Consider the following 24,480-nt stretch of genomic DNA (forward strand, 5'->3'; position numbering starts at 1 on the left):
AATTTGTGTGAGATTGAGGGCATCTAGTTTGGATTGTAGGATGGCCGGGGTGTTAAGCATATCCCAATTTAGGTCACCAAGCAGTACGAACTCTGAGGATAAATGGGGGGCAATCAATTCACATATGGTGTCCAGGGCACAGCTGGGGGCTGAGGGGGGTCTGTAGCAAGCGGCAACAGTGAGAGACTTATTTCTGGAAAGGTGGATTTTTAGAAGATAGAGAGAGAGAGAAATAGGAAGAGGGGTTAAAAGAGGGTAATGAAAAGTAAGAGGAGAGAGAGAGGGGAGAAAGGGAGGAAGCGAGAGGAGGAGAAGGAGCGAAAAGGGCCACGGAGATGAGGATGGTAGTCTCTAATCGTTCCAACTGCATCAAAACAACTTTGCGTGCGTGTTTGTGTCTTGGTTAACAATGTATATCTAAACTACTAAACAACAGCTGGACTTGATGACATACCACAAACAACACCCCTCCACCCTTTCCTTCACCTCTCACAAACTTAACCAAACCTGTCTCCATCAGAAACCACTGAATCTCAGACACACAGATTCACTAAAGTCGATGGCTGATGCATGCCCCCAAAATCTATAGCAGGCCCCCCAATACATCCTGAGTGGCGCAGTGGTCTAAGGCACTGCATCGCAGTGCTAACTGTGCCACTAGAGATCCTGGTTCGAATCCAGGCTCTGTCGCAGCCGGCCGCGACCGGGAGACTCATGGGCGGCGCACAGTTGTCCAGGGTAGGGGAGGGAATGGCCGGCAGGGATGTAGCTCAGTTGGTAGAGCATGGCGTTTGCAACGCCAGGGTTGTGGGTTCGATTCCCACGGGGGGCCAGTATGAAAAAATATGTATTCACTAACTGTAAGTCGCTCTGGATAAGAGCGTCTGCTAAATGACTAAAATGTAAATGTAATAGTGTATTATGTGGGAGAGTCAGACAGTGTGTGTTTGGTCGTCTTGGTGGTGCTAAGCATGATCTGAACGCTCTACTGTACTACTCTCTCTGGGATTAACTTCTGCTACTGAATTTGAGTAACTCCAATTTTGGAGAAAATCTCCCCATTGACATCTGGTTTACCAAAGTCTGACTCCTTATGTGGATGTGAAGTTAGGATTCTTCCCTCAGCCTGTATGCTAATGATGTTTCCACAGGACTTATATACTCTCTGACCCTGCATACAGATACCACTGGTCAACAACACACACTTGACCTTGACCACAAACAAACACACGCAGACAAACACACACACGCACAGGTAGACACATGGGTGCACGTACACAACACACACACACCAGGCAGACGAAAAACTGGCACACTGGGTTGTCGATACACACAAATGCAGACTTAACATACACATACGTATTCCAGGCGGACTAAACACACACACACACACACACGACACACACCAACACACATACAAAGCAGATTAGAACGTCTCCCCTTAGTCTAAATTACCTAATAAACTATGAGGTGCATGAGGATGTTATTACTATGACGTTATTACCTGTGTATGAATGGTTATTACCTTTATATGAATGGTTACTACCTATGTATGAATGGTTATTACCAGTGTATGAATGGTTAATATCAGTGTATGAATGGTTACGACCAGTGTATGAATGGTTACGACCAGTGTATGAATGTTTACTGCCTGTGTATGAATGGTTATTGCTTGTGTATGAATGTTATTACCTGTGTATGAACGGTTACTACCAGTGTATGAACGGTTACTACCAGTGTATGAATGGTTACTACCAGTGTATGAATGGTTATTACCTGTGTATGAATGGTTTTTACCTGTGTATGAATGGTTATTACCTGTGTATGAATGGTTATTACCTGTGTATGAATGTTATTACCTGTGTATGAACGGTTACTACCAGTGTATGAACGGTTACTACCAGTGTATGAATGGTTACTACCAGTGTATGAATGGTTATTACCTGTGTATGAATGGTTTTTACCTGTGTATGAATGGTTATTACCTGTGTATGAATGGTTATTACCTGTGAACTAATGGTTATTCCCTGTGTATGAATGGTTACTGCCTGTGTATGAATGGTTATTGCTTGTGTATGAATGTTATTACCTGTGTATGAATGCTTATTACCTGTGTATGAATGGTTATTACCTGTGTATGAATGGTTATTACATGTGTATGAATGGTTATTACCTTTATATGAATGGTTACTACCTATGTATGAATGGTTATTACCAGTGTATGAATGGTTAATATCAGTGTATGAATGGTTACGACCAGTGTATGAATGGTTACGACCAGTGTATGAATGTTTACTGCCTGTGTATGAATGGTTATTGCTTGTGTATGAATGTTATTACCTGTGTATGAACGGTTACTACCTATGTATGAATGGTTATTACCAGTGTATGAATGGTTAATATCAGTGTATGAATGGTTACGACCAGTGTATGAATGGTTACGACCAGTGTATGAATGTTTACTGCCTGTGTATGAATGGTTATTGCTTGTGTATGAATGTTATTACCTGTGTATGAACGGTTACTACCAGTGTATGAACGGTTACTACCAGTGTATGAATGGTTACTACCAGTGTATGAATGGTTATTACCTGTGTATGAATGGTTTTTACCTGTGTATGAATGGTTATTACCTGTGTATGAATGGTTATTACCTGTGTATGAATGTTATTACCTGTGTATGAACGGTTACTACCAGTGTATGAACGGTTACTACCAGTGTATGAATGGTTACTACCAGTGTATGAATGGTTATTACCTGTGTATGAATGGTTTTTACCTGTGTATGAATGTTATTACCTGTGTATGAATGGTTATTACCTGTGAACTAATGGTTATTCCCTGTGTATGAATGGTTACTGCCTGTGTATGAATGGTTATTGCTTGTGTATGAATGTTATTACCTGTGTATGAATGGTTATTACCTGTGTATGAATGGTTATTACCTGTGTATGAATGGTTATTACATGTGTATGAATGGTTATTACCTTTGTATGAATGGTTATTACCTGTGTATGAAGTATGAGGTGATGAGTCCATTGGGCTTGTGGGGGGGTGTCCAGCAGACCTGGATGACTGTGGCTCCTGCTGCTGTCACTGTGGGGGGGTCCATGTCCTCCGGAGGGGCCTCAGAGGTACGCACATAAACCCCCTCACCCAACCCACACCCCTCTGACACAGAGAGAGAGAGACAAGGAAAGAGGGGTAGAGTACAAAGAAGTCCGAATTACCCAGTTGTGTTATAAATACTTGATAAAGTGAGTTAACTACACATAATTAAGTATAAAACACTCTGTCTCTCAAGATAGTTTTTCACTGGTCATTCTCAGTCCATACCGGCTTGGCAGGCCTGGACTCTGATGTGGTACTGGGTGTAGGGGTCTAATCCAGACACACTGAGGTACTGGTCCTGCCCCACCGTACGCATCACAGACCTGGCACTTCCTGGATTCAACAGGATGTTGTAGTACAGAGGAAGACTGGTGTTGAACACACCTGAGAGAGGGAGAGAGAGGGAGAGAGAGAGAGAGAGAGAGAGAGAGAGAGAGAGAGAGAGAGAGAGAGAGAGAGAGAGAGAGAGAGAGAGAGAGAGAGAGAGAGAGAGAGAGAGAGAGGGAGAGAGAGAGAGAGAGAGAGAGAGAGAGAGAGAGAGGAGCGAGAGAGAGGGGGAGAGAGCATCAAAACAACCCAGAGCTATGAATACTTTGAAACTCTGAAACAGTATAAACATACACTGAAACGCAAGAAATTGAATTATACCAATAAGACACTTGATGAAATTGAAAACGCAATTGACCAAAATCAGTTCTGGAACATGTGGAACAATTTAAGCATGATAAAGCCACAAGAATTAGCCATACAAGACGAAGGAATATGGAAAACTTATTTTGATAATCTATACAAAAACATCCCACAAAAAGACTTACAACATACCCAATTAGAAATTCAAGAACAATTGAACATCCTTGAATCAGTCATTAAAAACAACCAAAATCCATTAGATTTCCCAATAACCCAACAAGAACTAAATGGAAAGCTAAAATCTATCAAACCAAAGAAGGCTTGTGGTCTAGATTACATCAGAAATGAAATGCTGAAAAACAGCACACCTGAGTTGAAAAATGCTGTGCTTAAATTGTTCAACATGGTACTAACTTCTGGCTGCTTTTCTGATGTCTGGAACCAGGGGCTCATCTCCCCTATCCACAAAAGTGGAGACAAATCAGACCCCAATAATTACAGGGGAATTTGCATAAACAGCAACTTGGGAAAGGTTTTCTGTAGCATTTTGAATTCCAGAATTCAAACCTTTCTTCAAGAAAAAAATGTAATAAGTAAATGTCAAATTTTTGCTTGCTTTATTGACTTTAAAAAAGCATTCGATTCTATTTGGCACAAAGGTCTATCCTACAAAATTATCCAATGTGGGCTTGGTGGTAAGGTGTATGACTTAATAAAATGTATGTACACAGAAAACAAGTGTGCATTAAAAATCAAAAACCAAAGAACATAATTATTTTTCGCAACGTCGAGGTGTGAGACAAGGCTGCAGTTTGAGTCAAAACCTTTTCAACATTTATATCAATGATAGAGAAATTATATAAGTTAAATGACTAAAAGTTAAAAACAACCACCCAATTGTGTTCTCTTGTAGTTAGGCAAGCAGAAGCGCAAACGTTGAAACCAATAACAGAGACCGGTTTCAAAAACAGATGTCCCCACACAGGGAGGGGGAGTGAGAGGCTTGCAGAATATTGTGAGAACGCAATAACTATGTATGGGAATAGTGAATAAATGCAGCCTGCCTGAGCAAGGAGTAGCCTATGATAAGAACTTGTGTGTGTGTGTGTGTGTGTGTGAGTATAACAAGACTGTGCACCCATTTTGGGGCAGAGCTCTCATGAATAAAGAAACTGATTCATTGCAGAAATGGGACTTTGTTTAATTCATTATTAACTAGAGCCTCACAACCTCTTGAGATATTGAGATAACAAAATTCTCGTGACAACTTGGTCCTTCGAAGCTGGATCTCAACACCCATTTTCTGTCGTCCCAGGGAACCCCTAAACCATGCATGGGCGGGTCCAGGATCCGTAAGACAAAGACATGACCTCTGAAATTGAGGGTCTATTTCAAAAATAGCAAACTGGTACACGACAGAAACGGTGACGAGATCCAACCAAAATTGAAATCCCAGCTGCAAGGATAAGGTCAGTAATTATTATTCATGTATTTTGGGGGGATTGATATCTGGAAACTGCAGTATAAAAAAATTAACAGTTTAAATCTTCTGTAGTGAGGGTAGTAATCCGTCGATAATCCAAAACGTGATCATCATCCGGTATACCGTTTTTCGACGTTTATCTAGAGAAAACCCATGCGCCAGTATTCTAGATAAATATAAAACGGGGTTGGGGCCGGGTGTAAGATCAAAAACGGAGTGTGGGTCCGCAATTGACTCCAGGTAGTTGAGGCCATTACCAAAAATAAACTAACCTTGTGTTGAGACAATCTGGGATTGTCAATAGTATACAAGAAGGATGTGAACTTCTGTGTTTTTAGATGTTTATCTAGAGAAAACCCATGCACCAGTATTCTAGATAAATATAAAATGGGGGTGAAACTTCAAGGAAGGAAATTGTTATAGTGAGACGGTCCAGGACCGTCAATAAATATCAACAAAGGAATTAAAATAGCATGTGTGAGAAATAGAATATTAATAAAGTCAAAAGTCTACAACTGTAGATTTGCCGTAACTCTACCGTTTCATGAAACTAGAGCCTTACAAACACCGGGTTACCGATAGTGTTAACCAATAATCATGGTTGTATACGTGTGAGACCTAATATTTGCTCAAAAGTCACATCTAAGAATACATTCCAAAGGAAGGGACTAAAATAGGTTGCGTGAGAAAGAATGGTTGTCCCATCCGTTTCATGAAACTGGGGTCTTAAAACACTCTGGGTTACGAGTTGAATAATTTAAATGGTTAATTACAAAAGCTGATCATAACATTTGCTCAAAAGTCGCACCTAATAATAAGTCCAAAGGAAAATAATTATTGAGTGAATTATTACTAGATTATAGGAACATATCTAGATAGTCGAAATGGGAAGTAAAACCTCAAAAGGAGGTCCCAGGATTAACCGGGGATGAGAGAAATATGGAATTTTTATTATGGTCCAAAAAAGAAGAAAGAAGTATGGTTTTGTTGGGCGTCTTGATGTAGACAAGTTAGAATCTATGATTAAACAGATGCAAGACATTTGGAGATAATGTAAGAAAACAACAGGTAGAAGGGCTAGATACGGCCAGGGTGTGGCTGTCTGAAGCCCGGAAAAGAGTATAATACATCCTGTGTACTGGTGGGGTCGTATAACGTCTACAATGTATTTCGGCCAATCTTTTAGGGGTCATTATATTTGGGAAATTCAGAAGTAATGTAGGATAATGGTGAAATTGACCATAGTGAAATGTCAAATGTGATAGGGTTAACATTCCAAATTTGGACACTTTTATAGAAAGAAATATTCCTGCAGGTTATACGAATACTGATTGTGTGTTGGGAAATAAGAGAATAGCGTAAGATCAGTGAATAGTGACCAGTCTATAGGATTCTGGGAGAATTCTATGACTGAGGGGAAGGGTCTAGGTAGTTAAAATTGTTGTTCCGCTGGGACTAGATTATGATAAACTGATTGGTGGCAATAAAGAATCATTAGAAATACGAATGGTTTGGTTGATATGAATATATTAAAATATGATGAATGTTATGTGCGTGTGATTGATTACTAGAGATTGGATAAAAGTGGAATAATACATAAATGCTGACTTGCGCACCCGAAACGTAGATGTACGTGAGGGGTTGGAGACAGCACATATATATTATATTAAGCACTATAATAACTACAGTGAGGGAAAAAAGTATTTGATCCCCTGCTGATTTTGTACGTTTGCCCACTGACAAAGAAATGATCAGTCTATAATTTTAATGGTAGGTTTATTTGAACAGTGAGAGATAATAATCCAGAAAAACGCATGTCAAAAATGTTATAAATTGATTTGCATTTTAATGAGGGAAATAAGTATTTGACCCCTCTGCAAAACATGACTTAGTACTTGGTGGAAAAACCCTTGCTGGCAATCACAGAGGTCAGACGTTTCTTGTAGTTGGCCACCAGGTTTGCACACATCTCAGGATGGATTTTGTCCCACTCCTCTTTGCAGATCTTCTCCAAGTCATTAAGGTTTCGAGGCTGACGTTTGGCAACTCGAACCTTCAGCTCCCTCCACAGATGTTCTATGGGATTAAGGTCTGGAGACTGGCTAGGCCACTGCAGGACCTTAATGTGCTTCTTCTTGAGCCACTCCTTTGTTGCCTTGGCCGTGTGTTTTGGGTCATTGTCATGCTGGAATACCCATCCACAACCCATTTTCAATGCCCTGGCTGAAAGATTTGACGGTACATGGCCCCGTCCATCGTCCCTTTGATGCGGTGAAGTTGTCCTGTCCCCTTAGCAGAAAAACACCCCCAAAGCATAATGTTTCCACCTCCATGTTTGACAGTGGGGATGGTGTTCTTGGGGGTCATAGGCAGCATTCCTCCTCCTCCAAACATGGCGAGTTCAGTTGATGCCAAAGAGCTCCATTTTGGTCTCATCTGACCACAACAGTTTCACCCAGTTCTCCTCTGAATCATTCAGATGTTCATTGGCAAACTTCAGACGGGGATGTATATGTGCTTTTTTGAGCAGGGGGACCTTGCGGGCGCTGCAGGATTTCAGTCCTTCACGGCGTAGTGTGTTACCAATTGTTTTCTTGGTGACTATGGTCCCAGCTGCCTTGAGATCATTGACAAGATCATCCCGTGTAGTTCTGGGCTGATTCTTCACCATTCTCATGATCATTGCAACTCCACGAGGTGAGAGCTTGCATGGAGCCCCAGGCCGAGGGAGATTGACAGTTATTTAGTGTTTCTTCCATTTGCGAATAATCGCACCAACTGTTGTCACCTTCTCACCAAGCTGCTTGGCGATGGTCTTGTAGCCCATTCCAGCCTTGTGTAGGTCTACAATCTTGTCCCTGACATCCTTGCAGAGCTCTTTGGTCTTGGCCATGGTGGAGAGTTTGGAATCTGATTGATTGCTTCTGTGGACAGGTGTCTTTTATACAGGTAACAAGCTGAGATTAGGAGCACTCCCTTTAACAGTGTGCTCCAAATCTCAGCTCGTTACCTGTATAAAAGACACCTGGGAGCCAGAAATCTTTCTGATTGAGAGGGGGTCAAATACTTATTTCCCTCATTAAAATGCAAATCAATTTATAACATTTTTGACATGTTTTTCTGGATTTTGTTGTTGTTATTCTGTGTCTCACTGTTCAAATAAACCTACCATTAAAATTATAGACGGATCATTTCTTTGTCAGTGGGCAAACGTACAAAATCAGCAGGGGATCAAATACTTTTTTCCCTCACTGTATCTATCATTTCGGAGCAGAGGTGATATAGTAAAGGAATTTTAGTATATTGTAGGGGAAACACATTTGATTAAAGTTGTTAGATCTGTTTTCAAATCAATGAATGTAGATTTGACTCGTTGACTGCTAAGTAATTCCCTTCGAGTGGAATAAAGGAGGATTTACTTGTCATTACAATAAAGCATAGATTCTGCATTACTGACTAAAATCTAGATTTTCTGATTATAGTTCAACTATGGTTATGGGTTGTTTAGATTGATGAAACAGTCAGGATAAGACTGAACGATTTAGCAGCCTGCGTCTTTCAAATTGAGAGACTCACTTTTGCAACAGGAATTGAATAGCGGACTGGCAATTGCAATATAGCTGCGGTCATGATTTACATTTACAATTTTTAGTCATTTAGCAGACGCTCTTATCCAGAGCGACATAATTTATCCAGAGCGACATAATTTTTTAAAAATATACTGGCCCCCCATGGGAATCAAACCCACAACCCTGGCGTTACAAACGCCATGCTCTACCAACTGAGCTACATCCCTGCCGGCCATTCCCTCCCCTACCCTGGGCCAATTGTGCGCCACCCCATGGGTCTCCCGGTCGCGGCCGGCTACGACAGAGCCTGGATTCGAACCAGGATCTCTAGTGGCACAGCTAGCACTGCGATGCAGTGCCTTAGACCACTGCGCCACTCGGGAGATACCGAGTTGCTTAAATAGACTGGAATGAAAGTAATGTCTTTTAATAATATGAATGCAAATATACTATTAGTTATTGGTGGTTTGTGAATAGACTTTACTAAGGCCAGGTTCTAGTTCGCGGGTAAAAGAGAGACAGTCCAGCGAGTACAAATTGAGCAGTAAGAAATATTTGAAGCAAAAGCCTGAATAAAAAACGATAATTTGTTTTCGTTACGTGGACCAGTGGATTGCAAGTCGCTTTAACTATTAGGCTGACGGGAAAGCACCAACTTATTGTGGGTTCTAGATTTGTTAAACAACCAATTTATATTTTAACTAAATTAATCCAATAAGCTACAATTATAACATTATCAGGAAAAGGCAGAAGCTAATGGGACAAAGCTATTAACTATGTCATTGATTCAGTAATGACAACCTATGATGAAGTGGTATTAGTCAGACAGAGAAGGGCTCCCCCGCCCTATGCCGAGCCCGAAGGTGACCTTGACGGGTTGGGAGCATTAGGAGGAGGAGGGGGACCAGGAAGAATAGAGCAGAGAGAGAGAGAGCAAGATAGAGAGAGAAAGACAGAGATATGGAGATGAGGCAGAAAAAGGTTACACTCCCCCATTCTCCTGAACCCAAAAAACCCAGACTCTTAACAGAGATCACCCACCACAATAAGCAAGGACGTAAGGAGGAAGAATTTGAGGAGGAGGAGGAACAGTGTCCCCTTATAGAACTCTCAAACCCTAGAGCTGGCGAAGATAATCTACCAGACACTATACATATATACTATATGTATATAGCTTGGAACCAAAGAGATGTGGTGCGTGCAGTGGAAGGAATAGTCTATCCAAAGACTGGGATAGAAGGGTTCAGGAGGGATATGGAAGGGTTTACCGAAAGTGTTAAGCTGAACACAGGTGAGCTGGAACGTGCAGTTAGGCAGGTAGTAGGGAAGGATTGGGCCGCTGTAAAAGGAGACTGGGCCCCAGGACAGGGGAACAGGATTGTTTTACAGTGGGCTGTAGACGGGGAGTACCGAGATAAACTCAATCAGCTATGTAATAATCTCAGGGATTATTATCACAGACATGCAGAATTTTCTAAAATCCATGAATGTAAGAAGGGAGACAGTGAAACAATCAGCCAATATTTGGAAAGGTTGAGGGATGTTTTTAATGCCAATAGTGGGTTAATAGACCCGGGGCAGGGAGGAGGAGATGGGCCATATTATCAACAATTGAAGATAGCATTTTTGAGTAGTATGAGACCTGAAATTTGCCAAGAGATAAAGAAGACTCTAATTGGGTGGGGAACAGCTACTCTGGCAGAAGTAAAAAGGTATGCAATTCACTACGAGCACTAGAGGGAAAGAAAATTTAAAAAATGGTGTGATACTGGGGCCTGTCGGACTGCTATTTGTGCGACAGACAAGCCTGACGGGGTAAGGATAAATGGGGAAAATATTTTAGCTCGCTCAGCTTCCGGACATCAATTCATTGAAAGACTGTCTGCTCCATTAGTTAAGAAGACAGGACAATTGACAAATAATTGTTAAAGGAAAGCCAAGAACGAGCATCCCAGAAGGAATTGGACAATGTCTGGCATAAGGATAATTTACCAATCTTACCAAAGTCACTGTTCCAATATGCGACAATATATGGTAGAGCAGGTTAGGAAACACTTTGTGGCCTATGGTATAACAAATTACCCCAAAAAATTTTTGGTTCCAGATGTGTCATCTGTGCACAGAATAATCACCACGGTAGACAGAGAGCACCCCAGGGGGAATATCCCCTGGCAAAATATCCAGTCCAGTAATTGCAAATGGATTTTATAGAGTTATCACGGAGTGAAGGGAAGAAATTGGGTACAATGCCTACCAATAGTGTTGATGACAATCAGGATAACTCCAGATAAAGAAGGGTTATCACCATTTGAGAAGGTATTTGGAAGACCATATAGAATGCCGGAATTAGGAAGTATAGGTCAGGCAGATGTTGAAGTAGAAAATACCCTAGCAGAACACATGAGAAGATTGTTTGTTAACCACACCTGTGTCAAAGATTTTGTACCCTACAGGTGAGCTAAGAGAGAAGGTGACTCACTATCCAACCCAGGGACTGGGTGTGGATCCAATCGTTGAAAAGGAAAGACTGGAAGCAGCCCCGCTGGAAAGGACCCTATAAGGTTCTATTGGTCACAGCTTTTGCCATTAGAATAGCCGAAAGAGCAACCTGGGTACACGTTACCCACTGCAAAAAGGTAGGAACACATACAAACACTGCTGACCACACAGAGTTAGGAGCAGAACCGAGTACCAACAGGGTTCGGGGGTTACCTCCTTAACGAAGATCCCCTATCCCGACCTTTCATCACTGTGTGTGCTCTTAGAAGTGTGAGTATAGGATGGAACCTTGCAGGAAACCCACGGGAAAGAGGGGGTTGGCGGTTCTTGGGAATATGGGGGACCTGAGCTGCATGATAGTCTTGACAATTTTCCATTAGACAATTCCCTAATCGATGGTGATCAGGTGGTCGACAAACTGCTAGTTATAGTAGGGCACTATACCTCTGTTCAGGACACACTGCTGCCTGTTCTTGGGCTCAGGTGTTTAAAAGTTCTAACTCCTGGGGAGTACCAGTGTTATAGACACAAGAATGGCACATGGATGTAAGTCAGTAGATAAAGTTACTGACCTGGGTTCAGAGGCACAGGAGAAACTATTGAATCTCACAGCACCTGTAGCCGATGTGTGGTAGGCATGCACCAGTAAAGGCCGTATAAGACCTTCTTATATATTTTCCGATCTCCTTTGCATTATTGTAGCCTTTTCTGTAGCCTGTCAACTATGTGTCTGTCTAACCCTGTTCTCTCCTCTCCGCACAGGCCATACAAACGCTTCACACGGCGTGGCTGCTGCCACTCTAATCTGGTGGTCCCTGCGCGCACGACCCACGTGGAGTTCCAGGGCTCCGGTAGCCTCTGGAACTGCTGTCCTGCGGCCAACAAGGCAGAGTTCATCTCAGCCTATGCCACCCTCCAGTCCCTCGACTTTTTTTTGTTATTTTTATTTATTTATTTATTTTTATTTATTTTTTTGGGGGGGGGGAATGGATCAGCTTAATATTGCAGATAGATTGTATCTTCTATCAATGTAATTGTCTGCATCACTTCCAATCCCCCATGTTTTTTTTTTTTTTTTTACATATATATACACACTCCCCTTTATTACTTTTCAACCCCAATCAATCAATCAATCAATTTTATTTTATATAGCCCTTCTTACATCAGCTAATATCTCGAAGTGCTGTACAGAAACCCAGCCTAAAACCCCAAACAGCTAATAATGCAGGTGTAGAAGCACGGTGGCTAGGAAAAACTCCCTAGAAAGGCAAAACCTAGGAAGAAACCTAGAGAGGAACCAGGCTATGAGGGGTGGCCAGTCCTCTTCTGGCTGTGCCGGGTGGAGATTATAACAGAACCATGCCAAGATGTTCAAAAATGTTCATAAGTGACAAGCATGGTCAAATAATAATCAGGAATAAATCTCAGTTGGCTTTTCATAGCCGATCATTAGAGTTTAAAACAGCAGGTCTGGGACAGGTAGGGGTTCCATAACCGCAGGCAGAACAGTTTAAACTGGAATAGCAGCAAGGCCAGGCGGACTGGGGACAGCAAGGAGTCACCACGGCCGGTAGTCCCGACGTATGGTCCTAGGGCTCAGGTCTCTCAGTTGGCTTTTCATAGCCGATCATTTAGAGTTGAAAACAGCAGGTCTGGGACAGGTAGGGGTTTCGTAGCCGCAGGCAGAACAGTTGAAACTGGAATAGCAGCAAGGCCAGGCGGACTGGGGACAGCAAGGTGTCATCATGCCCGGTAGTCCTGACGTATGGTCCTAGGGCTCAGGTTCTCAGAGAGAAAGAGAGAACGAGAGAATTAGAGAGAGCATACTTAAATTCACACAGGACACTGGATAAGACAGGAGAAGTACTCCAGGTATAACCAACTAACCCCAGCCCCCCGACACATAAACTACTGCAGCATAAATACTGGAGGCTGAGACAGGAGCGGTCCGGAGACACTGTGGCCCCATCCGAAGAAACCCCGGACAGGGCCAAACAGGAAGGATATAACCCCACCCACTCCGCCAAAGCACAGCCCCCGCACCACTAGAGGGATATCCCCAACCACCAACTTACAATCCTGAGACAAGGCCGAGTATAGCCCACAGAGGTCTCCACCACAGCACAAACCAAGGGGGGCGCCAACCCAGACAGGAAGATCACGTCAGTAACTCAACCCACTCAAGTGACGCACCCCTCCCAGGGACGGCATGAAAGAGCACCAGCAAGCCAGTGACTCAGCCCCTGCAACAGGGTTAGAGGCAGAGAACCCCAGTGGAGAGGGGAACCGGCCCGGCAGAGACAGCAAGGGCTGTTCGTTGCTCCAGCCTTTCCGTTCACCTTCACACTCCTGGGCCAGACTACACTCAATCATATGACCTACTGAAGAGATAAGTCTTCAGTAAAGACTTAAAGGTTGAGACCGAGTCTGCGTCTCTCACATGGGTAGGCAGACTGTTCCATAAAAATGGAGATCTATAGGAGAAAGCCCTGCCTCCCGCTGTTTGCTTAGAAATTCTAGGGACAATTAGGAGGCCTGCGTCTTGTGACCGTAGCGTACGTATTGGTATGTACGGCAGGACCAACTCGGAAAGATAGGTAGGAGCAAGCCCATGTAACGCTTTATAGGTTAACAGTAAAACCTTGAAATCAGCCCTTGCCTTAACAGGAAGCCAGTGTAGGGAAGCTAGCACTGGAGTAATATGATCAAATTTCTTGGTTCTAGTCAGGATTCTAGCAGCCGTATTTAGCACTAACTGAAGTTTATTTAGTGCTTTATCCGGGTATCCGGGTACCCCACCATCCTTTCCCTCCTTGGAGTAAATTAGTGAACAACAATGCCCAGGCCTCTACTTCCGGTCTATACTTACTATCTACACCTTATGGACAGAGTTAATTTTACAATAATTCTATTATATATATATTTTTATTTTTATTTTTTTATTGCTCCTGAACTTCTTCTACTCTCAACCTCTCTGATCATTTTCATGATGTCCATCCCGTTTGCTTCTATATGCCATATCTTTCTAACTGTGCTCTTTCCCAAAAGCTCCCAACATACAACCTATATACTTATTATGGACACAGTATGCTTACATTATTAGCTATCTTTGTTATTATTTGTTGTTATTTGTTATTAGTCCCATCCTTCAACTAAATTCAATACCTCCCATCTATCTCTTAACACCATCCATATAGGATTTCTATTTGCCATATATATTTCAACCGTACTGTGATGTTTTACAAAAGTTCTGAACCTTTCTATTCTCATTGCTTCTACAGATTGTGAATAAAAAATAAACATTTTTGCTAAAAGTATTATTATATTATTGATTGATTGACTATGACTTTTCAGATCACCCAGTAATGCTATCTGCAAGGTTAGTTCCAGGTAAATATTGCAATCCTTTAGCCATTCCTGGACCTGTGTCCCTCGACTTCTTGGCGCTGACGGAAACATGGATTACCACAGAAAACACTGCTACTCCTACTGCTCTTTCCTCGTCTGATCATGTGTTCTCGCATACCCCGAGGGCATCTGGTCAGCGCGGCGGTGGCACAGGAATCCTCATCTCTCCCAAGTGGACATTCTCTCTTTTCCCCCTGACCCATCTGTCTATCTCCTCATTTGAATTCCATGCTGTCACAGTCACTAGCCCATTCAAGCTTAACATCCTTGTCATTTATCCCCCTCCAGGTTCCCTTGGAGAGTTCATCAATGAGCTTGACGCCTTGATAAGTTCCTTTCCTGAGGATGGCTCACCCCTCACAGTTCTGGGTGACTTTAACCTCCCTACGTCTGCCTTTGACTCATTTCTCTCTGCCTCCTTCTTTCCACTCCTTTCCTCTTTTGACCTCACCCTCACACCGTCCCCCCCTACTCACAAGGCAGGCAATACGCTTGACCTCATCTTTACTAGATGCTGTTCTTCTACTAATCTCACTGCAACTCCCCTCCAAGTCTCCGACCACTACTTCGTATCCTTTTCTCTCTCGCTCTCCTCCAACACTACTCACTCTGCCCCTCCCAAGTTCTCTCACGTCACCCCGCTCTTCCGCACACTCAACTGGCTTCCAGTTGAAGCTCGCATCTGCTACAAGACCATGGTGCTTGCCTACGGAGCTGTGAGGGGAACGGCACCTCCTTACCTTCAGGCTCTGATCAGTCCCTACACCCAAACGAGGGCATTGCATTCTTCCACCTCTGGCCTGCTGGTCCCCCTACCTCTGCGGAAGCACAGTTCCAATGGTGGAACAAGCTCCCTCACGAAGCCAGGACAGCGGAGTCACTGACCACCTTCCGGAGACATTTGAAACCCTACCTCTTTAAGGAATACCTGGGATAGTATAAAAGTAATCCTTCTACCCCCCCCCCCCCCCACAAAATAACAATATATACAGTGAGGGAAAAAAGTATTTGATCCCCTGCTGATTTTGTACATTTGCCCACTGACAAAGAAATTATCAGTCTATAATTTTAATGGTAGGTTTATTTGAACAGTGAGAGACAGAATAACAACAAAAAAATCAAGAAAAACGCATGTCAAAAATGTTATAAATTTATTTGCATTTTAATGAGGGAAATAAGTATTTGACCCCCTCTCAATCAGAAAGATTTCTGGCTCCCAGGTGTCTTTTATACAGGTAACAAGCTGAGATTAGGAGCACTCCCTTTAAGAGTGTGCTCCTAAAGGGAGTGCTCCTAATCTCAGCTTGTTACCTGTATAAAAGACACCTGTCCACAGAAGAAATCAATCAATCAGATTCCAAACTCTCCACCATGGCCAAGACCAAAGAGCTCTCCAAGGATATCAGGGACAAGATTGTAGACCTACACAAGGCTGGAATGGGCTACAAGACCATCGCCAAGCAGCTTGGTGAGAAGGTGACAACAGTTGGTGCGATTATTCGCAAATGGAAGAAACTCAAAAGACTGTCAATCTCCCTCGGCCTGGGGCTCAATGCAAGATCTCACCTCGTGGAGTTGCAATGATCATGAGAACGGTGAGGAATCAGCCCAGAACTACATGGGAGGATCTTGTCAATGATCTCAAGGCAGCTGGGACCATAGTCACCAAGAAAACAATTGGTAACACACTACGCCGTGAAGGACTGAAATCCTGCAGTGCCCGCAAGTTCCCCCTGCTCAAGAAAGCACATATACAGGGCCGTCTGAAGTTTGCCAATGAACATCTGAATGATTCAGAGGAAAACTGGGTGAAACTGTTGTGGTCAGATGAGACCAAAATCGAGCTCTTTGGCAACAGCTCAAATCGCCGTGTTTGGAGGAGGAGGAATGCTGCCTATGACCCCAAGAACACCATCCCCACCGTCAAACATGGAGGTGGAAACATTATGCTTTGGGGGTGTTTTTCTGCTAAGGGGACAGGACAACTTCACTGCATCAAAGGGACGATGGACGGGCCATGTACCGTCAAATCTTGGGTGAGAACCTCCTTCCCTCAGCCAGGGCATTGAAAATGGGTCGTGGATGGGTATTCCAGCATGACAATGACCCAAAACACACGGCCAAGGCAACAAAGGAGTGGCTCAAGAAGAAGCACATTAAGGTCCTGGAGTGGACTAGCCAGTCTCCAGACCTTAATCCCATAGAAAATCTGTGGAGGGAGCTGAAGGTTCGAGTTGCCAAACGTCAGCCTCGAAACCTTAATGACTTGGAGAAGATCTGCAAAGAGGAGTGGAACAAAATCCCTCCTGAGATGTGTGCAAACCTGGTGGCCAACTACAAGAAACGTCTGACCTCTGTGATTGCCAACAAGGGTTTTGCCACCAAGTACTAAGTCATGTTTTGCAGAGGGGTCAAATACTTATTTCCCTCATTAAAATGCAAATCAATTCATAACATTTTTTCTGGATTTTTTTGTTGTTATTCTGTCTCTCACTGTTCAAATAAACCTACCATTAAAATTATAGACTCATCATGTCTTTATCAGTGGCCAAACGTACAAAATCAGCAGGGGATCAAATACTTTTTTTCCCTCACTGTATATATACAGTGGGGAGAACAAGTATGTCGCTCTGGATAAGAGTGTCTGCTAAATGACGTAAATGTAAATGTAATACACTGCCGATTTTGCAGGTTTTCCTACTTACAAAGCATGTAGAGGTCTGTAATTTGTATCATAGGTACACTTCAACTGTGAGAGACGGAATCTAAAACAAAAATCCAGAAAATCACATTGTATGATTTTTAAGTAATTCATTTGCATTTTATTGCATGACATAAGTATTTGATACATCAGAAAAGCAGAACTTAATATTTGGTACAGAAACCTTTGTTTGCAATTACAGAGATCATACGTTTCCTGTAGGTCTTGACCAGGTTTGCACACACTGCAGCAGGGATTTTGGCCCACTCCTCCATACAGACCTTCTCCAGATCCTTCAGGTTTCGGGGCTGTCGCTGGGCAATATGGACTTTCAGCTCCCTCCAAAGATGCTTCAGGTCTGGAGACTGGCTAGGCCACTCCAGGACCTTGAGATGCTTCTTACGGAGCCACTCCTTAGTTGCCCTGGCTGTGTGTTTCGGGTCGTTGTCATGCTGGAAGACCCAGCCACGACCCATCTTCAATGCTCTTACTGAGGGAAGGAGGTTGTTGGCCAAGATCTCGCGATACATGGCCCCATCCATTCTCCCCTCAATACGGTGCAGTCGTCCTGTCCCCTTTGCAGAAAAGCATCCCCAAAGAATGATGTTTCCACCTCCATGCTTCACGGTTGGGATGGTGTTCTTGGGGTGGTACTCATCCTTCTTCTTCCTCCAAACACGGCGAGTGGAGTTTAGACCAAAAAGCTCTATTTTTGTCTCATCAGACCACATGACCTTCTCCCATTCCTCCTCTGGATCATCCAGATGGTCATTGGCAAACTTCAGATGGGCCTGGACATGCGCTGGCTTGAGCAGGGGGACCTTGCGTGCGCTGCAGGATAATAATCCATGACGGCGTAGTGTGTTACTAATTGTTTTCTTTGAGACTGTGGTCCCAGCTCTCTTCAGGTCATTGACCAGGTCCTGCCGTGTAGTTCTGGGCTGATCCCTCACCTTCCTCATGATCATTGATGCCCCACGAGGTGAGATCTTGCATGGAGCCCCAGACCGAGGATGATTGATCGTCATCTTGAACTTCTTCCATTTTCTAATAATTGCGCCAACAGTTGTTGCCTTCTCACCAAGCTGCTTGCCTATTGTCCTGTAGCCCATCCCAGCCTTGTGCAGGTCTACAATTTGATCCTTGATGTCCTTACACAGCTCTCTGGTCTTGGCCATTGTGGAGAGGTTGGAGTCTGTTTGATTGAGTGTGTGGACAGGTGTCTTTTATACATGTAACGAGTTCAAACAGGTGCAGTTAATACACGTAATGAGTGGAGAATAGGAGGGCTTCTTAAAGAAAAACTAACAGGTCTGTGAGAGCCGGAATTCTTACTGGTTGGTAGGTGATCAAATACTTATGTCATGCAATAAAATGCAAATTATTACTTAAAAATCATACAATGTGATTTTCTGGATTTTTGTTTTAGATTCCGTCTCTCACAGTTGAAGTGTACCTATGATAAAATTACAGACCTCTACATGCTTTGTAAGTAGGAAAACCTGCAAAATCGGCAGTGTATCAAATACTTGTTCTCCCCACTGTATATAAAACAAATGAAAATTAAAAATATACTCAAAAAAAAAAAAAAAAAATGTGTAAAGTGGTTGTCCCACTGGCTATCATAAGGTGAATGCACCAATTTGTAAGTCGCTCTGGATAAGCGCGTCTGCTAAATGACGTAAATGTAAATGTAAATAAGACAGACACTGCCAAAAGGGTGGGTAGGTACCTGCACCCCCGTTCTACTAGTTCAACCAGTTAGGATTAGCCACCAGAAGCCAAGTAAAGGGTTAAACAGACATAAGAGGAGTTTATCTCTGAATTAGTATAGTCCTATCTGGATGGATGCGATTGGAATTCCTAGGGGAGTCCCTGATTAATATAAAGCTATGAATCAAGTAGGGGAAGGTTTTACAACAACATTCTTTTGGTGGGTAGCGATCAATAAAAATGTGGATTGGATCAATTATATCTATTATAATTAGCAACGATTCGTAAACCAGACTAGAGATGCGGTGAAGGGAATCTCAGATCAGTGATCCACCACCTCCCTCATGACCGGGCAAAATAGGTTGGCTCTCGATATGTTGCTGGCAGAGAAGTGTGGTGTCAGTAGAATGGTGGGGGGGACATTGTTGTACATTTATCCCCAACAATACAGCACCGGACGGTACTGTGACAAGAGCTCTGGCGGGGTTAACAGCTTTAAGTGAGGAATGGACTGAGAATTCTGGGGTTAATACCTCTGTGACCGGAGGGTTTGATGAAATCCTTGGAAAATGGAAAACTATTGTAGCTACTGTCTTGGGGGCTGCTATAACCTGTATGGGTATGCTTGTATTATGTGGTTGTTGTCTTATTCCCTGTGTCCGAGGTTTGGTGAGCAAGGCGTTGGAGAATGTAGTGACCCAGCAGATGGTGAGGTATGGACCCATTCCAGACTCAGACCAATGGGATGAACACTACATGCCTCCAGGACTGGTGGACGATGCTGACCAATTCGATCCTGAATCTCCCAGATTAGATGAGACCATTTTTGCTTAGAAATGTGTTCTGGGATCATGTTATGAAGAAAATTTCCAAAGGAAGAGTTATAGTTGGATGTTGTGTTTGATCTCTTCAGTTAATGTGGATTTGAATATCAAAATGTTTTTCTTGGTTTATGTGTTTTTAAATGTTAGTCAAGGGTGGATTGATAGAGAAATTATATAAGTTAAATGACTAAAAGTTAAAAACAACCACCCAATTGTGTTCTCTTGTAGTTAGGCAAGCAGAAGCGCAAACGTTGAAACCAATAACAGAGACCGGTTTCAAAAACAGATGTCCCCACACAGGGAGGGGGAGTGAGAGGCTTGCAGAATATTGTGAGAACGCGATAACTATGTATGGGAAAAAATGCAGCCTGCCTGAGCAAGGAGTAGCCTATGATAATAACTTTTGTGTGTGTGTGTGAGTATAAAAAGACTGTGCACCCATTTTGGGGCAGAGCTCTCATGAATAAAGAAACTGATTCATTGCAGAAATGGGACTTTGTTTAATTCATTATTAACTAGAGCCTCACAACCTCTGGGAATTAATCAAAGCTTGAGAAGTAGTTGATTTCAACCATTGAGATAACACAATTTTTGTGACAATCAATGAACTAGCAGACATGTTGAACCATTCTGCAGCCCCAGGACTCACACTATTTGACATAGAGGTACAATATCTGCTATTTGCTGATGATTTGGTTCTTCTATCAATATTGCCATAACTGGGCCCTGGCTGTAAATAAAAAAAAAAACTAAAATCATGATTTTCCAGAAAAAAAAACAATGTCAGAAACACAAATATAAATTCACCTTGAACAACACCATAATTGAACACACTAGAATTTACTCATACCTTTGTCATTGTATGCAATAAAAATTACATTATTCAAAATCAACATCCCAATTAGAATCTGGACCAAAATATTTGACAGCGTAATCCTACCAATAGCTCTTTACGGAAGTGAGCTTTGGGGGCCACTCAATAAACTGGACTTTAAAATGTGGGACAAACATCCAATTGAAGCCCTACATGCAGAATTATGTCGGAAAGTTCTACAAGTCCAAAGAAATACACCAACTAATGCATGTAGGGCAGAATTGGGCCGCTTTCCAGTGGTAACGAAAATACAGAAAATATCATTACAATTTTGGCTACATCTAAATTCAAGTCCAAATTCAAGTCTCCAATTTAAAGCAATTCAAACCCAAGAGCTGAGCCCAGAAACGAGCCCTCTCAGTCAGCTGGTGTTGGACCTAACCAACCAAGCTGACACCAGCACTGCTTCAAAAGAAAGAATTCAAATAAACAAAATCATGAACCAATCAAAGGACTCATATTTACAATATTGGAAAAACGAAACAAAATCCCAAAGCCGACTAAATTGCTATCTGGCCCTAAACAGAGAATATGAATTGGCTGATTATCTCTACTCTGTCACAGATAAAAAGCAGAGACAGATCCTTACCAAGTACAGGCTGAGTGACCACCAATTGGCAATAGAAACCGGCAGACATAAAAAGACATTGCTACCCAAAGAGGAGCGTGTATGTGGTCACTGCACAACAGGGAGGTAGAAACAGAGATGCACTTTCTCCTTTACTGTGATAAATATTCCTCACCAAGAGATTCATTATTCACAGAAATTACTAAATTTCTTCCAAATTCTAACTTATTAAACCCAGAGGAAAAACAAAAAATACTCATCGGCGAAGGAGTAACGGCTCCTCTTGCAGCCAAATATGTATTTGACTGCCATAGCCTGAGGGACACTGAATAATAACATCTGCATAGTAAACAGTAACTTAGTTATTATTAGTAGTATTGTTATTACTATTATTATTATTATTATTATTATTATTATTGTTGTTGTTGTTGTGATTATTATTCAAATTAGTAGTGTTACGGGTAGTAGGGGTGATGGTAATGATAGCAGTTTAATGATGGTAGTGGTATTAGTAGTAGTAATGATGATGGTAGTAGGGGTGATGGTAATGATAGCAGTTTAATGATGGTAGTGGTATTAGTAGTAGTAATGATGATGGTAGTTGTAGTGCTTTTCATTTGGTTGGGTATTCATTTGTTTGTGTCAGGTGGTGATTGGTCGATGACTCCCAATCGGAGGTAACGAGTGTCAGCTGTCGGCTCGTTATCTCTGATTGGGAGCCATATATATTCTGTGTGTTTTCTCCTTTGTGTTGTGGGTTATTGTTTCTTTGTTGCTGTTAGTAGTATTCAGTATAGAACTTCACGGATCGTCATTTGTTGTTTTCTTCGTGGTTGCTTTAAGTTAATAAAAATCATCATGTTCACTTGCAACGCTGCGCATTGGTCTCCTCCTTCAGACGGTCGTGACAGAATAACCCACCAAAAAAGGACCAAGCAGCGCGTCCAGGAGCAAGGGGTCTGGACACAGGAGTTATGGATGCCTCCCTAAGGACTTTTGGACATGGGAGGAGATTCGGGCTGGAAAGGGTCCTTGGGCACAACCGGAGGAACATCATCGCCCTCGTGAAGAGCTGGAGGCAGCTGCAGCCGAGAGGAGGTGGTCTGAGGAGGAATATCACCGCCCTCGTGAAGAGCTGGAGGCAGCTGCAGCCGAGAGGAGGTGGTATGAAGAGGAAGCGCGGAGTCGAGGCTGGAAGCCCGTGGTTACTCCCCCAAAACATTTTTGGGGGGCACATGGCTTGGGCGCCTGGGCAGCAGGAGGCTGCCACAGGGAGAAAAGGAGAGAGGGCTATCGGATTACGGGAGCCATTGGCGAGTAGAGGGAGGGAAGTTGTTGTGGCACGGCATGAGAGACTGAAGTGTGTTCCCAGTCTGGTCCGGTCCGTTCTTGATCCCCCAGTTAAGAGCCAGTGGTGGGTGTTCCCGGTACGGTCCGGCCTGTTCCTACTCCACGCACCAGGTCCACGATGTGCGTCGCCAGCCGGCCTGAACTGCCCGTCTGCCCAACGGCGCCTGAACTGCCCGTCTGCCGCCCAACGCCGGCTGAACTGCCCGTCTGCCCAACGCCGTCTGAACTGTCCGTCTGCCCAACGCCGTCTGAACTGCCCGTCTGTACTGAGCCTAGCAAAGCCGCCCGTCTGCCATGAGCCTTCAGAGCCGTCCGCCAGACCGGAGCCGCTAGAGCTCTCCGCCAGACAGGATCAGCCAGAGCCTTCCGCCAGACAGGATCAGCCAGAGCCTTCCGCCAGACAGGATCAGCCAGAGCCTTCCGCCAGACAGGATCAGCCAGAGCCTTCCGCCAGACAGGAGCAGCCAGAGCCTTCCGTCAGACAGGAGCAGCCAGAGCCTTCCGCCAGACCGGGGATCAGCCAGAGCCTTCCGCCAGCCATGAGTGGCCAGATCCGTCAGCCAGCCATGAGCAGCCAGACCGTCAGCCAGCCGCGAGCAGCCAGATCCGTCAGCCAGCCATGAGCAGCCAGATCCGTCAGCCAGCCATGAGCAGCCAGACCCGTCAGCCAGCCACGAGCAGCCAGATCCGTCAGCCAGCCATGAGCAGCCAGATCCGTCAGCCAGCCGCGAGCAGCCAGATCCGTCAGCCAGCCATGAGCAGCCAGATCCGTCAGCCAGCCACGAGCAGCCAGATCCGTCAGCCAGCCATGAGCAGCCAGATCCGTCGCCAGCCAGCCATGAGCAGCCAGATCCGTCAGCCCGCCAGGATCCGCCAGATCCATCAGCCAGCCAGGATCCGCCAGAGCCGTCTAGCCAGGATCCGCCAGAGCCGTCCCCGCCAGGATCAGCCAGAGCCGTCCCGCCAGGATCAGCCAGAGCCGTCCCGCCAGGATCCGCCAGAGCCAGCCAGCCAGGATCCGCCATCTAGTCAGGTACTGCCCCTTAGTCCGGTGCTGCCCTTTAGCCCGGTGCTGCCCCTGAGTCCGGTGCTGCCCCTGAGTCCGGTGCTGCCCCTGAGTCCGGTGCCGCCCCTGAGTCCGGTACTGCCCCTTAGCCCGGTGCTGCCCCTTAGTCCTGTACTGCCCTTTAGTCGGTACTGCCCGTTAGTCCGGTGCTGCCCCGTAGTCCGGTGCTGTCCCTTAGCCCGGTGCTGCCCCTTATCCCGGTGCTGCCCCTTAGGCCGATGCTGCCCCTTAGTCCGGGGTTGCCCCTTAGTCCAGGTGGGGTTAGGTGGAGGTGGTCATTGGGAGGCTACCGAAGCAGGTTGTGTGTTTTTTTTACTTCTGGTGTTATGAAACAAGGCAATCATCCCCCCACGTCCACGCCGGACTCTCCCCCTCCTCCATACGGTCGTGACAGTGCTGATGTAATGGTGAGAATGACAGTTAGTTAGTTATAAGTTCGTTTTAGTTTCATTTTCCATGTTTAGCCTTTTATATGCATTATATTTATACTATTGACTGTTACCATTTTATTGTTGTTATTATAAAAAAAAAATTTTGTATTATTATTTACTACCATTTAATATTTTATTATTTATTATTTTATGACAATTGTATACATTGTTGCTTTGGCAATATTGATGCAATGTTTTTCATGCCAATAAAGCAGCTTGAATTTGAATTTGAATTTGAGAGAGAGGGGGAGAG

At 43.9% G+C, this 24,480-nt stretch overlaps 1 protein-coding gene across 1 annotated transcript in view; it reads right to left on the bottom strand.

The window, feature by feature from the left end:
* si:ch211-57i17.5 (usherin) overlaps positions 1 to 24,480 on the bottom strand; it is an 89,084-nt gene that overhangs the window by 31,872 nt on the left and 32,732 nt on the right. The window contains exons 8-9 of the mRNA XM_045207407.1: positions 3,337 to 3,495; positions 3,009 to 3,171 (exon numbers count right to left, since the gene is read on the bottom strand). Coding sequence (XP_045063342.1) covers positions 3,009 to 3,171; positions 3,337 to 3,495 — 322 coding nt within the window. The remainder of the gene's footprint in view (positions 1 to 3,008; positions 3,172 to 3,336; positions 3,496 to 24,480) is intronic.

This window comes from Coregonus clupeaformis, chromosome 25 (genome assembly GCF_020615455.1).
Source record: "Coregonus clupeaformis isolate EN_2021a chromosome 25, ASM2061545v1, whole genome shotgun sequence".
Lineage (NCBI taxonomy): Eukaryota > Metazoa > Chordata > Actinopteri > Salmoniformes > Salmonidae > Coregonus > Coregonus clupeaformis.